Source organism: Scyliorhinus canicula, chromosome 1 (assembly GCF_902713615.1).
Source record: "Scyliorhinus canicula chromosome 1, sScyCan1.1, whole genome shotgun sequence".
Taxonomy (NCBI): domain Eukaryota; kingdom Metazoa; phylum Chordata; class Chondrichthyes; order Carcharhiniformes; family Scyliorhinidae; genus Scyliorhinus; species Scyliorhinus canicula.
The window spans coordinates 102105435-102121736 of record NC_052146.1 but is presented as its reverse complement, the minus strand read 5'-3'; the positions used below and the strand labels follow the sequence as shown (position 1 = coordinate 102121736).

Sequence of the window (16302 nt, the reverse complement as noted above, 5' to 3'; positions counted from 1 at the left end):
GCCATAGTTTTTCAAAGATCAAAGCATTTTTGTTGCCTTTTTGCCATAATCCTCAATCCCTTTCACATTGTCTCTTAAATCCATTCATTCTGTCAATTTCGGAGGCCTTCCCTGTTAACCTATTCCATTAGACTAATGTTCTTTGGTTGAATAACTTTTCATATGTTTTCCCAAGTTATTTATTTATTTATTATAAATATTTTTATTGAATTTAACATCTTTACACTGTACCGCAGGTGATTGAGATGGTTATTATGTACAATTTACATGTTTTTCTTTCATTGGCCCCCCTCTCCCCCCTCGTCCCTCCTTTTTGTTATTCGGGCTCCATCTCAGGCCCTTTCTTCCGTTATAGATGTTATAGTCTACCTTTTGTCCTGTATCTGCTGTTGTTGCCCCTATGGCTTTGTTAGGGGGGGGGGGGGGGGGGGGCTCTCGCCCCTCTTCACTCTTTTCCCATGTCTCCTCCTGATATTTCCCTGGGTTCCTCCCTTGCTGCCCCGCCACCTTGTTTCTGTTTGCTCTGGTGGTCCTGTCTGCCCCATTGGTCCCCCTGCCCCCCTCCCTTCATATCCGCTATTGGCCTCGAACAGGTCTTGGAAGATTCTGATGAACAGCCTCCATACTTTATGGAAGCCCTCAGATGATGTATTTGATCTTCTCCAGATGGATAAATTCTGATAGGTCTGCCAGCCAGTCTGCAGCTGTGGATGGTGCTGCTGATCGGTGGCCGACCAGGATTCTCCGGCCTGTGATTAAGGAATCAAAAGCAAGGGCATTGGCCCTCTTCCCCATATGTCTTTATGGTTGGTCCGATACCCCAAAGGTTGCCACTCTCAGGCACAGCTCCACCCTCACACCCACAACCTTGGGCATTGCCGCGAAGAAGGCTGCCCCGAACCCGACAAATCTGTGGCAGGCCAGAACATGTGGGCATGGCTGGCTGGGCTGCCCTGGCACCATTCACACTTGTCCTGAACCACCGGGAAGAAACTGCTCATTCGGGTTCTGGGTGGGTGTGCTCTGTGCATCATTTTAAACTGCATGAGGCTTAGCCTTGCGCAGGTGGAGGTGAGGTTGGCCCCACTTAGTGCTTTGCTCCAGAGTCCCCACCCTACTTCCGTCCCTAGTTCTTCTTCCCATTTCTGTCTTACTCCATCTAGTGGTGTTCTCGCCCTTTGTAAAAGTCACCAACAGTTCTCTTTCCCCATACTGCCCGCGTCCAGCAGTTCCTCCAGCATTGTGCCTCTCGGGCCCTGGGGTAGCATGCTGTCTCCTTGCGGAGGAAGTTTTTGATCTGTAAATGTTGGAGTTCCTGTCCGTTCGGTAGTTCTAGCCTCTCCGTCAGCTCATCCAAGGTTGTGAGACTGTCTCCCATGGAGAAGTCCCTAATCTTTAGCATTCCCCTGTCCTGCCTCCACTTCTTAAAAGTGGCATCTCATATGGCTGGTGGTAATTTATGGTTACCTCAGATGGGGGCCATGGTGTACACCTCGGTTAAGCCGAAGTGTTGCCTCCTCTGGTTCTAAGTTTTTAGTGTAGCTACCACTGGGCTGGACGTGTACTTTGCCGGGGGGTGATGGGAGCGCTGTCGTGGCTAGGGCTTGGAGGGTCGTTCCTGTGCAGGCGGACTCTTCCATCTTTCCCCATTACTTGCTCGGCTCCCTTACCCATTCACTCACTCTCTCGGCTGTGGCTGCTCAGTGGTAGTATTGCAAATTTGGAAGGGCCAGGCCGCCCATGTTTCTTCTTCTCTGCAGTGTTGTCTTGGGGATTCTTGCCCTCCCCCCACAAACCCCCCCACCCACCCCCTCCCCAACCACTCCACACAAACAACACAATAATTTTATCAATTCCTTGGATAAAGGCCTTGGGGGATGAATTTCAGTATGGATCTAAACAGGAAGAAGAACGCTAGGGAAAGTGGGAGTTCATTCCATGTCTGGAGGTCTTTTTTAACTTCCTCCACCAGACTGGTCAGATTCCGCTTGTGGACCCTTGTCCAGTCATCAGCTGTCTGGATCCCCAGGTAGCAGAATTTGTTTTGGGCTAGTTTGAATGGTAGACCCCCCAGCTCCGTCCCTCCCCCGCTTTTGGGTTCACCGAGAATACTTTGCTCTTGCCCAGATTGAATTTGTAGCCTGAGAAGGGCCCGAACTCTTCCAGAAGCTTCATGATTTCCTTCAAGCCGTTCTGCCAGTCCGAAATGTAGAGGAGCAGATCATCTGCACAGAGGGAGACTGTGCTCTCTGCCTCCTCTTCAGATACCCTTCCAGCCTCTCGTGTCTCGCAGGGCAATCGCCATGGGTTCAATTGCCAAGGCGAACAGGACTGGGGACAGCGGGCATCCCTGCCTTGTGCCTCTCTGCAACTGGAAATATTCAGAGCTAGTGGTTTTGGTCTGAATGCTCGCCTTGGGGGCGTTGTACAGGAGTTTCACCTGTCTCTGGCGGAAACCGCTCCAATACCTCTATGAGGTACTTCCATTCGCCTCTTTTTCCCTAGTTAGTTATAACATCCCATTTACAAGCTCTATGCTGAGGTGAACAATTTGTCCGGATAGGTTGATTAAGCTCAGTGAGGAATGGCGATTCTAGTCATGCAGCTAATTTTTTTAAAATGTGGGAGACTGAGACCTGACACAAGGATTGACGATGAGTGCAGTAAATTTGTCACAATTAGGAAGAGGAGATTTGACAAATCAGTACCTCAGTAAGTGTAAAATAATTCTTTGAACTTTCTTGCTGCTCTCAAATGTACAGCTTTACTAAATTCACAGAAAGGTTTTATTTTTGAATGAAATATTTTACATTTCACTTTTATTGTGAAATGAGGAGGCACTTTTTTCTCTTGGGCCTTGTAAGCTTTTGCGCATTTCCCATGTGCCCTTTCCCAAAAACATGATTGCACAAATTCAGAAAACTTAATTGTTCACTTTTTATACCTTTAGTACGTTAATGGGAAGATTTTTTCAATGCATTTTAATCACATGTCCTTGCAAATTAGTTGAATCCTTAAGATCTGATGGGATGATTTTATTTTGTTAATATTGTTTATTCTGCTACCTTGTGCCAGTATTTTGCTGAGCCTGCAATGTTGTTTCATCACTATTAACCATTTCATATAATTTTGTTTCTTCACTGATGAGAACCAAGTTGATTATTGGTCCAGTTGCTTAGCTGTTGTAGTAATGATCCAATTTTCCTCCCATGCTGTTTAACCAGAAATAATTACAGTTTATAAATAGTAATCCGATGATATGAAAGTTTTTCGCGAGAGCAGTTTGAGCCTTTTAAATTTATTTCAGACTAATCAGTTATGGTTTAAAGGAGCTTCAGACTAATCAGTTTTTACCTTTTTTTTTAGGCCTTATCCACACCATTTTTCTCCACCAATAGTACAAGCTTCTTATACAGGACAGCCTCGATACCCAACCGCGCAACAGTCAGTATCTTATACAACATATTCACAGCCAAGCCAGCCTTATGGACTACCTCCCTTCGGTAAGCTTATTCTGCACCTCTTCACAGAATCACAGATAATTTACAGCACAGAATGAGGCATTTTGTACAGAAAATGGGTCAGACCTTTTGAAGCTGCTTCAGTCATTGGCTTTCCTTGAGATTGATCTATGTAATATTGGTCTTGTGTGAAGCTAAGCTTTAAAAGCCAAAGATCCTTTGAAACGCTATAGACTAGAAAACTATAGGGACAAAAGGTAAAGCTGAAGCAGTGAATACATGTCGATTTTCCATTGTCAATTCCGGTATATGCTGAAATTTGGATTAAATGGGCAGATGATTATAATTGCATTGTTTGGAGATTGTCTTTTATTTTAAAAATCAGTCGCTTTGTAGATTGATGAGGATTCCGATGACTTACTGGGAAGATATGTGGTTGCCAATGACTATTTTTAAAATTATGTTACCTTTCACCCAGTGAGTGATTTCTGGATCAGCTGTTTATTCTGTTGGATGAGTATTTGATTTTTCCCTTTTAGTTCTACACAACTGCTCCTGACTATGAATTATGTTCAGAAATGTTCCATCATTTATTGTAGTATAGAAATAATAATTGCGAACCAGTAGATTGAAACCTGAAGCTATTTCTGTAATGTTTTTCAGAACAGTTGCCTTAACAATAGCTTGAGGGAGATTTGGTTCATATTAAACGCTTCCATTAATGTATTTTGTTTATTCCTTTTGGTAATCTGGTTATGTAAAAGTGCCATTAATCAATAATTGCTATTTTAATCTTAGGTGCATTGTGGCCTGGTGTGAAAGCAGAAGATGGGTCACCCAGTCATCCTGGATACCTCAGTTATAATACAGGGTTTAGCTCAAACCAAACCAGTCCAGCACATTATGCATATCCAGTTCAAGGTAAAGGTATAACACAGGCCTCAATATTAACCCCCTCTTAAGATAGTTGTTTGGAGGTGGGGTTTAAAAATTGAGAATCTTGTTTCACCGGCTTCATGCCATGTGAGTGAGGGACACAATATTGATATATTTTAATAAAACTCCTATGTGCAATTAGGAGTCTGACTTGACTTGAAAATTGTCATACACAGCAGTAAAAGAGTCATTAGCTTCTGGCCTTTTTCTGTATTCCATGTGGATGACCGTGTCTTTGACAGAAGCTTTCAGCTTCCTGTAAGACAGTTATGCCTTCTCGCTCCCACAATCACAATGCCTAAACTTCTCCAACCGCGATCTCTCACCCCTTTCAAACCACAATGTCAGGCCTCCCAAACACTCGTTAATGTGTCTCCCCAATCCCACCTTTAATGTAGAGGTATTTATGGAGAAGTGAGTGAGGTCCAGCATGTCTGGATTTTGACATATGTCATGTAATCTTTCAAAATATTTATTAGCAGTATTTACCTTATAATGTTGTCCTAATTATTATCAATTCTATATTTTCTTTCAATTTTTTATGCTTTCAAATCTTGGGATTACTATAGACATATTATGTACATGCCACTACATATAAATATTTATATATATATATTTTTTAAATGCTTTGAATTTTATTTTTGATAGGCACCAGTTTCCCAAGAGCTGGCAGTTACTCTGGCAGTGCTGCTGCTGCTGCTATTGTTGTCACCAGTGCTACAAGTCCAAGCAGTTCTAGTCAGGTAGGTAATGTGTACTTCCATATTTAGAAACCACTTCATATAAATAACTTTACTCATTTTATACGAATAACATTATTACTTCTAACCATGTTATTTCTAAAGGATTATCCCATCTACCCATCTCATTGGCAGAGCCAGTATGTGCCGTATTTTCCAAATTCAAACTATGGATCCACAACTCCAAACTCTTCACCTGCCAGCAGCACCTCAACAACTGTCACCTACCAGATGCAAAAAATACAAGCAGAGGTTTCCAGTCCCACAAACCAGGGTTTCCAATCTGGTAATGCATTTTAGACGTTGGTCCATTAACAATCTGCAGTACTGTCATGCAACTGTAATGTTTTATACATAATGTGCTGGAGCATAAACCCCTTAAAGGGACGATAACATTGCAAATTTAGGGGACTTCCAGTTGCGGCTGTGCGGAGCTAAGCCGCACGTTCGGCAGCTCCTGCTAGGAACGGACTTTTGGGCTCTTTTTAGGGCCCCCAGCGGTACTTGATCGACGGTTCCCGACGTGGGAAGGTGTTTGCAGCGGATCCCCAGTGGTCTATGGTCTTGACCAGGAGTGGGGCCAGCAAAATAGCGGTGGCAGCGCCTAAGAAAAAGCGGCGGAAGAGAATCAAGATGGCGGCCGGCGGAGGCTTCGAGGAATGGAGGCAGTGGGCGCAGGTGCAGCAGGAGACTCTCCAGCGATGTTTTCAGGAGCTAAAGGTGGAGCTGCTAGACTCGCTGAAGGCTAATGCGGACAAGCTGCTGGCGGCGCAGGCTGCCCAGGGGGTGGAGATCCGGGAACTCCGACAACAACCTCCGAAAGAGAGGATGAGGCCGCGGCCCTCGCGGTAAAGGTGGAGATGCACGAGGTGCTCCATAAGAGGTGGCAGGAGCAGTTCGAGGAGATGGAGAACCGGTTGAGGCGGAAGAATTTACAGACCCTGGGCCTCACGGAGGGGCTGGAGGGGTCGGACCTGGCGGCCTATGTGGTTGTTTTGTTGAACTCGCTGATGGGAGCTGGGTCCTTCCAGGGGTCCCTGGAGCTGGAGGGGGCCCACAGAATACTGGCCAGGAGGCCCAAGCCAAATGAGCTGCCGCGGGCGGTGCTGGTGCGGTTCCACCGGTTCGCTGACCGAGAGTGTGTGCGCTTAGGTGGGTCAAGAAGGAGCGCAGCAGCAAGTGGGAGAACACGGTAGTGCGGATCTACCAGGACTGGAGTGCGGAGGTGGCTAAGTGGAGGGCCAGGTACAACCGGACGAAGGCGGTGCTCCACAGAAAGAGCGTGAAGTTTGGCATGTTACAGCCGGCGCGTCTATGGGTCACATTCAAGGACCTGCACTTTTATTTTGAGTCCCCGGAGGAGGCGTGGGCCTTTGTGCAGGCCGAGAAGTTGGACTCTGACTGAGGGTCGGGGGTTTGTAAATAACTGTGTTAACTTTTGGTGGGAGGGGTCTCTGTGTTATGCTGTTTTATGCTGTTTTAAGCTGGTTGTGTGTTGGTTCTTGGGCGGGTGGGGTGCTGTCTTTTTTTGCGTGAATGGGGTCGGGCAGAGGGAAAGCGCGGGTTTTTCTTCTGTTTCCCGCACTGAGGGTGGATGGTGGCTGGGTCGGAGCTGAGAAGCGCGGGCTTTTTTCCCGCACGAGAGCGGTAGGGGGAGGAGGAGGGTCTGCTGATGGGTCTGGGGGAGGAGAAGTAGTCCCACATTGGGGGGAGGGGGTCGGAGCTGTGGCGGGAGCTGCCGGGGTCAGCAGAAGTTAGCTGGCTCACGGGAGTGCTATGGTGGGAGTAACACGACTGGGAGGGGTCCTAGCCTGGGGAATTGGGGGGGGGGGGGGGGGGGGGGGGGGGGGTACCGGGTTGCTGCTGAAATGGCCAGGAAAGAGCTGAAGTATGCAGGGGGGGCCGGGGTTGAGGTTTGCCGCCGTGGGGAACGGGCCGAGCGGTGTGTGCTGGCCTGGGGTGGGCAGGGGACAGGTTATGGCTAGTCAGCAGGGGAGGCTGGGCAGGGAGCCCCCTGATCCGGCTGATAACTTGGAATGTGAGGGGGCTGAATGGGCCGGTCAAACGGGCCCGGGTGTTTACGCACCTGCAGGGGCTGAAGGCGGACGTGGCTATGATCCAGGAGATGCACCCGAAGGTGGCGGACCAGGTTAGACTGAGGAAGGGCTGGGTAGGCCAGGTGTTTCATTCGGGGCTGGATGCAAAAAATTGATGGGTGGCGATTCTGGTGGGAAAAAGGGTGTCGTTTGAGGCGTCAAAGGTGGTGGCTGTTGGAACCAACAATTCTACGGACATGTGCTTGTAGGATTAGAATAGCGGTTTTAATATACTCACAACAGAGCCAGCCGGTTAGCCATTGAACTTACGGTGAACTGGCCGGCTGACCATGTGGCACTGAGCTTTTATACAGCAGCAATGAGGGATTTATGGTCTGGCTATAGTCGACGACCATGGGAAAATTTTCCCCGGTCTTGACGACCACCACCTGAGTTCTCCAGGGACTATTACTGGCCTCTATGATCCCCTCACTGAGCAGCCGTCGGACCACCGATCGGATAAAGACCCTATCCTGTAGGCTGTATCGCCTGCTGCGAGTAGCTACTGGCTTGCAATCTGGAGTGAGATTGGCGAAGAGCGGAGGGGGGGAGATGCGCAGCGTGGTTAGGCTGCAGATAGTGAGTGGGGGCAGGGGCCCGCCGAAGCTGAGGGTGAGGCTCTTGAGGTTGCACTGGAAATCCAGGCCTAATAAGAGTGGCGCGCAGAGGTCGGGCAGGACATAAAGTTTAAATTTAGAATAACTAGCGCCTCGAATTGTGAGCATAGCAACGGTGCGTCCTTGGATTTGGACTGAGTGGGAGCCCGAAGCGAGGGTGATAGTTAGGCTCACCGGAAAAATAGAAAGCGAACAGCGTCTTACCAGCTCTGGATGTATAAAGCTCTCGGTGCTCCCGGAGTCAAAGAGGCATGGCGTGCTGTACCCGTTGATCTGGACCTCCGCCATCGAACTTCGTAGGTGCTTGGGGCGGGATTGATCCAGGGTGACTGCGCTGAGTTGCGGGTAGTCGGCGGCTCGATCAGCTGAGCTGGAGTGGCCCCGTGATGACTGCCCTCTGAGTTCGTAGTCGTCGAGGTGAGTTTCAGAGTTTGAAGAGGATGGATCCGAAGATGGCCGCCCCCATGAGTCGCACATGGCCAGCCGCATGGAGGAGGATTGCCAAGATGGCTGCCCCCATGAGTCGCACATGGCCAGCCGCATGGAGGAGGATTGCCAAGATGGCCGCCCCATGAGTCGCACATGTCGGGTGGGGGCGGAGGCGGCATACAGGCTGCAGCATTTCGGGGCCTGCAGGCCTGTGAATTCAGGGAACGGGTGCTTTGAGCCGTGGGAGGGTTAGAGGCTGGGGCTTTCTTCGCCAGACACACTCTGGCATAGTGTCCTTTTCGCCCGCAGCTGCTGCAGGTCGCGTTACGGGCCGGGCAGTGCTGCCGTGGGTGCTGGCTTTGGCCACAGAAATGGCAGGCTGAAGCAGCCGAGTATCTGGCTGGGGCAGCAGAGTAACTGGCAGCGCGGTAGCTGGGGGGCCGTGCGGCACAGGCTTGGGGGGACTGTTGGTCGGGGGTCCACGATGAGGTCGCGGGGTCCGCGGGAAACGAGGTGAGGCTGCGGAAGGAAACTTCCATAGTGGTAGCAGCCTCCACAGTAGTGTCTAAGTTCTGGGCCCCCTTTTCTAGCAGTCTTTGGCGCACATAGTTAGACCTAAGGCCCGCCACGAAAACGTCCCGCACAGCAAGCTCCCTATGTTCAGCCGCAGTAACGGCTTGATTATTACACTCATTGGAAAGATTGTTCAATTCCCTTACAAACTCAGTTAGCGCTTCTGTAGGCTGCTGACGGCGGGTAGTAAACACGTGGCGTGCATAAACCTCGTTAATGGGCCTAACGTACATTTTGTCCAATATTGCCAGCGCTGCGGTGTAAGAACCGGCCGGATTTAGCTGTGTGGAGATTCTGTGGCTTACCCTTGCGTGCAGTAAGCTGAGTTTTTGGTCCTCCGTTGTTCCGGCGGTGCTGGCTTCTGCCAGGTAGGCTTTAAAACATCTCAGCCAGTGGGAAAAAAATTTCCTTAGCCGCTGCATCCTGTGGGTCGAGTTCTAGGCGTCTGGGCTTGAGGGCTGCTTCCATGATTTCTTCGACTGTTTCCTGAGTATATTAAATTGTTGGAACCAACAATTCTACGGACACGTGCTTGTAGGATTAGAATAGCGGTTTTAATATACTCACAACAGAGACAGCTGGTTAGCCATTGAACCTTCGGTGAACTGGCCAGCTGACCATGTGGCACTGAGCTTTTATACAGCAGCTTCCGGGGGAGGAGTCCTGGGAAGAGCCAAGGGAGAAGCCCCATACAACTCGAGTATTCCCAGAGCTACTCCCCCTGGAGGACAGGTAGTGCAACTGCACTTACAAAACAGACACATGTATATACAGATTATAATCCGGTGTGCATCACATTCACCACAGTGGCTGACAGTTGAGGGAGGTATGTGATGGTGAGCGGCAAGTTGCAAGGGGAGTGGGTGGTGCTGGTGAATGTCTATGCCCCAAATTGGAACGATATGGGTTTTATGCGGCGAATGTTGGGCCGCATTCCGGTTCTAGAGACGGGGGCCTGATACTGTGGGGGGGACTTTAACACAGTGCTGGATCCCCCATTGGATCGATCCATGTCCAGGACGGGCTGGAAGCCCGCGGGGCTAAGGTGTTGAGGGGGTTTATGGACCAGATGGGAGGGGTGGATCCTTGGAGGTTCGCGAGGCCGAGGGCCAGGGAGTATTAATTTTTTTCCCACGTGCATAAGGCCTATTCCCGGATCGATTTTTTTGTCCTGAGCATGGGGCTGATTTTGAGGGTGGAGGATGCCGAGTATTCAGCCATAGTCATTTCGGACCATGCCCTGCACTGGGTGGACCTTGGGCTGTGGGGAGGAGAGGGACCAGCGCCCGCACTATCGCCTGGAGGTGGGGCTGCTGGCGGATGAGAAGGTGGGCGGGCAGGTTCGGGGGTGTATCGAGAGGTACTTAGAGACTAATGATAATGGGGAGGCCCGGGTGGGGACGGTTTGGGAGGCATTGAAGGCGGTGATTAGAGGGGACTTGATTTCTATCCGAGCCCATAGGGAGAGGGGAGAGCAGAGGGAGAGGTTGGTGGGGGAGATGGTGAGGGTGGACAGGAGATACGCGGAGGCTCCGGAGGAGGGACTGTTGAGGGAGCGACGTAACCTTCAGGCTAAGTTCGACTTGCTGACCACCGGAAAGGCGGAAGCTCAGTGGAGGAAGGCACAGGGAGCGGTGTACGAATATGGGGAGAAGGCGAGTAGGATGCTGGCGCATCAGCTACGTAAGCGAGACGCGGCCAGGGAGGTTGGTGGAGTGACGGATAGGGGAGGCAATGTGGTGCGAAGGGGGGTGGACATTAATGGGGTCTTCAGGGACTTTTATGGGGAATTGTATCAGTCCGAACCCCCGGTGGATGGGGGGGGGGGGGGGGGGGGGGGGGGAATGGGGCGCTTTTTGGATAGGCTTAGATTTCCGAAGGTGGAGGAGGGACAGGTGGAGGGGCTGGGGGCGCCGATTGAGCTGGAGGAGCTGGTTAAAGGGATAGGCAGCATGCAGTCGGGGAAGGCGCCAGGGCCGGGTGGGTTTCCGGTCGAATTTTACAAAATGTATGCAGACCTGTTGGGCCCCCTGTTGGTTAGGACCTTTAACAAAGCAAGGGAGGGGGGGGCTTTGCCCCCGATTATGTCACGGGCGCTGATTTCCTTGATCCTTAAACGGGACAAGGACCCCCTGCAGTGTGGATCATATAGGCCGATCTCGTTATTAAATGTGGATGCCAAGCTGTTGGCGAAGATCTTGGCCACAAGTATAGAGGACTGTGTGCCGGGGGTCATTCATGAAGACCAAAGGGGTTTGTGAAGGGAAGGCAGCTGTACACCAATATACGTAGGCTTCTGAATGTTATAACAATGCCGGCGGTAGAAGGGGAGGCGGAGATAGTGGTAGCATTAGACACGGAGAAGGCCTTTGATAGGGTTGAGTGGGGGTACTTGTGGGAGGTGCTGGAAAGGTTTGGATTCGGGGTGGGGTTTGTCAGTTGGGTGAGGCTGTTATATGAGGCCCCAATGGCGAGCGTAGCGACGAATAGGAGGAGATCGGAGTACTTTCGGTTGTACCGGGGGACGAGGCAGGGGTGTCCCCTGTCCCCTTTGCTCTTTGCGTTAGCAATTGAGCCCCTGGCCATGGCGTTGAGGGAGTCAAGGAATTGGAGGGTCTGGTGCGGGGTGGGGAGGAGCACCGAGTGTCATTATACGCAGATGACTTGTTGCTTTATGTGGCGGACCCAGTGGGGGGAATGCCGGTGGTGATGCAGATCCTTAGGGAATTTGGGGGCTTTTCTGGGTACAAGCTCAACCTGGGTAAGAGTGAGCTGTTCGTCGTGCACCCGGGGGATCAAGAGGCGGGGATTGATAGGCTCCCGCTGAAAAGGGCGGGGAGGAGCTTTCGGTACCTGGGAGTCCAGGTGGCTAGGAGCTGGGGGGCCCTTCACAAGCTTAACCTCACTAGGCTGGTGGAGCAAATGGAGGAGGAGTTTAAAAGATGGGACATATTGCCGCTGTCGTTGGCGGGCAGGGTGCAGTCCGTCAAGATGACGGTGCTCCCAAGATTTTTGTTTCTGTACCAGTGCCTCCCCATCCTTATCCCGAAGGCCTTTTTTTAGGAGGGTCAACAGGAGTATTACGGGATTTGTATGGACGCATGGGACTCCAAGGCTGAGAAGGGTGTTTTTGGAGCGGGGCAGGGATAGGGGGGCGCTGGCGCTGCCCAACCTCTGTGGGTACTATTGGGCTGCCAACGCAGTGATGGTGCATTAGTGGGTAATGGACGGGATAGGGGCAGCATGGAAGAGGATGGAGATGGCGTCCTGCGTGGACACGAGCCTGGAGGCGCTGGTAATGGCGCCGTTGCCGCTCCCTCCAACGAGGTATACGACGAGCCCGGTGGTGGCGGCTACCCTCAAAATTTGGGGGCAATGGAGACGGCATAGGGGAGAAGTGGGGGGCTCGATGGAGGCCCCGATACGGGGGAATCATCGGTTTGTCCCAGGGAGCATCGATGGCCGGTTTCTTGGCTGGCACAGGGTAGGTATTAGGAGGTTGAGGGACCTGTTTGTGGATGGGAGGTTTACGTGCCTGGGTGAGTTAGAGGGGAAGTTTGGGCTCCCCCCGGGGAACATGTTTAGGTACATGCAGGTTAGGACGTTTGCCAGGTGGCAGGTGGAGGGGTTCCCTCTACTGCCCCCACGTGGGGTACGGGACAGGGTGCTCTCAGGGGTGTGGGTTGGAGGGGGGAGGATTTTGGACGTGTACCACGTCATGCAGGAGGTGGATGAGGCCTCGGTAGAGGAGCTGAAGGGTAAATGGGACGAAGAGCAGGGTGAGAAGATTGAGGAGGGGACATGGGCGGATGCCCTGGAAAGAGTGAATTCCTCCTCTTCCTGTGTGAGGCTTAGCCTCATACAGTTCAAGGTGCTGCACAGGGCCCACATGACCGGGACGAGGATCAGTAGGTTTTTCGGGGGCGAAGACAGGTGTGCTAGGTGCTCGGGGAGCCCAGCGAACCACGCCCATATGTTCTGGGCATGCCCAGCGCTGGGGGAGTTTTGAAAGGGGTAGCAAGGACGGTGTCGAGGGTGGTAGGATCCAGGGTCAAGCCAGGCTGGGGACTCGCAAGTTTTGGGGTGGCAGTGGAACCGGGAGTGCAGGAGGCGAAAGAGGCCGGTGTTCTGGCCTTTGCGTCCCTAGTAGCCCAGCGGAGGATCTTTCTTCAATGGAAGGGTGCGAGGCCCCCAAGCGTGGAGGCCTGGATCAATGATATGGCGGGGTTCATCAAATTGGAGAAGGTGAAATTTGCCCTGAGGGGATCAGTACAGGGGTTCTTTAGACGGTGGCAGCCTTTCCTGGACTTCCTGGCAGAATGGTAGGAGAATAGGCCGGCAGCAGCAGCAACCCCGGGGGGGGGGGGGCGGTGGGAGAGGAGGGGAGGGAGGGGGGGTGGGGGGGGGTTTGTTTCGGGGGAAGGGAGAAATGTGTATATGTGTTTATTGAATATGCCGGGTGTTTATCTATTTCTTCTTTTTGTAGTTACTGGGGGGGGGGGGGGGGGAGGGGGGGGGGTGTTGGTTTCGGGGGTTAGTGTTTTTTTCTTTTTGTTGTTGTTAATACTGGTTTCTTGTTGTTATTTTCTGTTTTTGATATGTTTTGGAAAATCTCAATAAAAATTATTTTTTTAAAAACATTGCAAATTTAGCATTTTCTTTTTTAGTAATTATTTGGGGTCAGTCATGGAACATATTGAGTATCAGACTGACACTGAGCTAAGTAAGTATACAACACTCTTGGCTTTGCCAAAGAAAAGCGCTTTGGAGTGCAGAAGAACACTTGATTTACATTAAGATCAGATTTTCCTTGCTTCGAACTAGTCCTAGTTTGGTAGTCTCCCACTGGAAGTAAAATTCTTATAAAATAAATGCATATTAGTATGTGATGTGTTGGGTCAGTTGGGTCTACGTGGACTGCGTTTGATGCAGTGGAGAGAGAGACAGGCTTCCAACACTTGAAGAAATGCAACACAATTTTATTGAACAACTAACTATAATACATGCTTAACTGTGGGTTGACACTATGCTGACTTGACTGGAGACCTGAAGCTAACCTGACCAGACTATCTGATTACCACATGGTGTTTGTTCTAGTTGCTGCTCACGAATTCTGACTGTCTCAGAGGCTGGATCCCGAGAGAGCAGGAAAACTGGTGCCCCCTGGCTTTATAATGGTCGTGTCCTGTCTGGTGATTGGCTGCTGTGTTCTGTGTGCTCACTGGTCATCCTGTGTGTCAATCACTGCCTGTCTGCACACCATCATATACCTGGATGTATATTATGACAGTATGTACTGGAACCTTTAAAGTCAGTTTTCCTTCACTGATTTCCTGATATCTATTAATTGGTTTCTGACTTTTTAGTTTTGAGGGCGTTGGGAGCAGTGAACTAGTTAAAAATGTTTTTTCCTCCCAAATGTAGTGGAAAGAAAATCTTTATTTCCTATTGTTTTCTTAACATCTCTCAGCTCAATTTTCAGCAGAAAATAATATGTATGTTTTTACAAGGGTCTGTGTCAACTTCAGGGACTGCTGTGAGCTCTTTATTTTTTAATATTATTCAAAATTGCAGTGTTTCTTTGGGTATGGAGCAAGGACAGCAGTTTGCTGACATAGTTGCCACACTAATAGTTCCCTGTAGACAGAGATCAAAGTCCAACTTCACAGAATTGTTACAGTGCAGAAAGAGGCCAATTGGCCTGTCGAGCCTGCGGCAACTCTCAGAATGAGAAATTCACTTGGTACCTTTCTCCTGATTCTCCTGTAACCCTGTCCATTCTTCCTTTACAGATAACACTCTTCTCTCTTCAATGCTTCAATTGAACCTACTTCCAACACACTAGATATTAACTACTTACCTTGGGGTGGGGAGGGGGGGGGGGGGGTGTTGCTTCTTGCCAATTACTTTAAATCTGTGCTGTCACGTTCTCAATTCTTTCACGAGTCAGAGCAGTTTCTACCTATCTACTCTGTCCATATCCCTCACATGATTTTGAAAACCTCTATCAAATCTTTTCTCAGCTTTCTTTTCTCCAAAGAAAACATTCCCAACTTCTACAATCTATCTTTGTAATCAAAGTTCCTCATCCCGTACCAGCCTCCCCGGACAGGCGCTGGAATGTGGCGACTAGGGGCTTTTCACAGTAACTTCATTGAAGCCTACTCGTGACAATAAGCGATTTTCATTTCATTTCATTTTCATTTCATCCCTGGAAGCTTTCTAATGAATATTTTCTGTACACTCTCCAGTGCCTTTGCATCTTTGCGAAAGTGCAGCGTATGGATGCAATAGTCCAGCTGAGGCTGTTGCCTCGCAGTAAGAAATTGTTGCTAAAAACATAATTTCCAACTATATTTAATTTCCCACCATCACAAGATGGATGTAGTGTCATTCTACATAAAATTGAACCACAAAAGGTAGATTCTTAACCCTAAGGCATGCCATTCATGCTCACTGTACTTTGTAAAATTGTAAGTTTCATAAGGAGCAAATAGGAAAACATTAATTTGCCTTGAATACTAATGAAACCTCTTAGGAGAGGAATTGTATCAGGCAGCCTTTTGGTTTAGATGTAGTGTAGCCATCTAGTGGGAGTGGCTGCTCGTCTTTATTTACTAGTTCCTAAATTATTCTGAGGCGTTGGTTTTGCAGCCAAAGCAACTATTTGAATCATTATGGTGTTGACATGCTAGAAAACCTGTGGTAGCAAACATAAAGAATGTACCAAAAGTGGAGAACAAACTTTGAAAACAGGATGTTTACTGTCCAGCTTAATTCCAAACTAAAAGCTGTACTTTTGTTGAGATAGCAAATATTCTCAGATTCTTGTTCATTGTCAGAAACTTGGTGGCATCGCATTATTTTATTGAATTAGAAAAGAACTGATTAATAGACTGGAACCTGCAAAAATCTGGTATAAAATGTTGTAGGATTTTTGTTTCAATCTACTTAAAAAATACAGTATTGCAAAAGAAATGCAAAGATGTTGGAAGGAAGTACTCTTGTAACATTTGAAAGAAATTAAAAGTTCAAAAATCTACACAAGTGGTAACGGATGATCATTCAAAATAATATTTGATTGTAATAAAAATTATCAATTTTAAAGAGAATCAACTAAATTTGGTTTGAAAGAGAAAATCTTTTAAAAATAGGACGGAGATTTTGCAGTTCTGCAAAATATAACAATGTTGGTGTTTTTGAGGGAATAGAATGTGTTAAAATTCCACATTGACTCTCAAAAATATTGGCTTAATTTTTCTTTTTGTTTAGGGGATTCTGGTGCAGTTCAAGGTCTGTCACCCACAGAAGTAAAGGAGCTTGAGGAACAATCTCATAAAACTCCCGGTGGGAAATCCAGGGGAAAAGGAAATAAGAGTTTTTACTCACCAGCACCGGCTAATAAACTGAAGGTACATTTCATTCTTGACCAAACTTTTTTTTGTAGGAT

General features: G+C 49.1%; 1 protein-coding gene across 1 annotated transcript in view; it reads left to right on the top strand.

Annotated features, from left to right (window-relative positions):
* The window catches only part of LOC119975744 (eyes absent homolog 3-like), a 170251-nt gene that overhangs the window by 54927 nt on the left and 99022 nt on the right, over positions 1-16302 (top strand). Inside the window, exons 7-11 of the mRNA XM_038815946.1 lie at positions 3367-3503; positions 4260-4382; positions 5046-5140; positions 5243-5423; positions 16125-16264. Coding sequence (XP_038671874.1) covers positions 3367-3503; positions 4260-4382; positions 5046-5140; positions 5243-5423; positions 16125-16264 — 676 coding nt within the window. The remainder of the gene's footprint in view (positions 1-3366; positions 3504-4259; positions 4383-5045; positions 5141-5242; positions 5424-16124; positions 16265-16302) is intronic.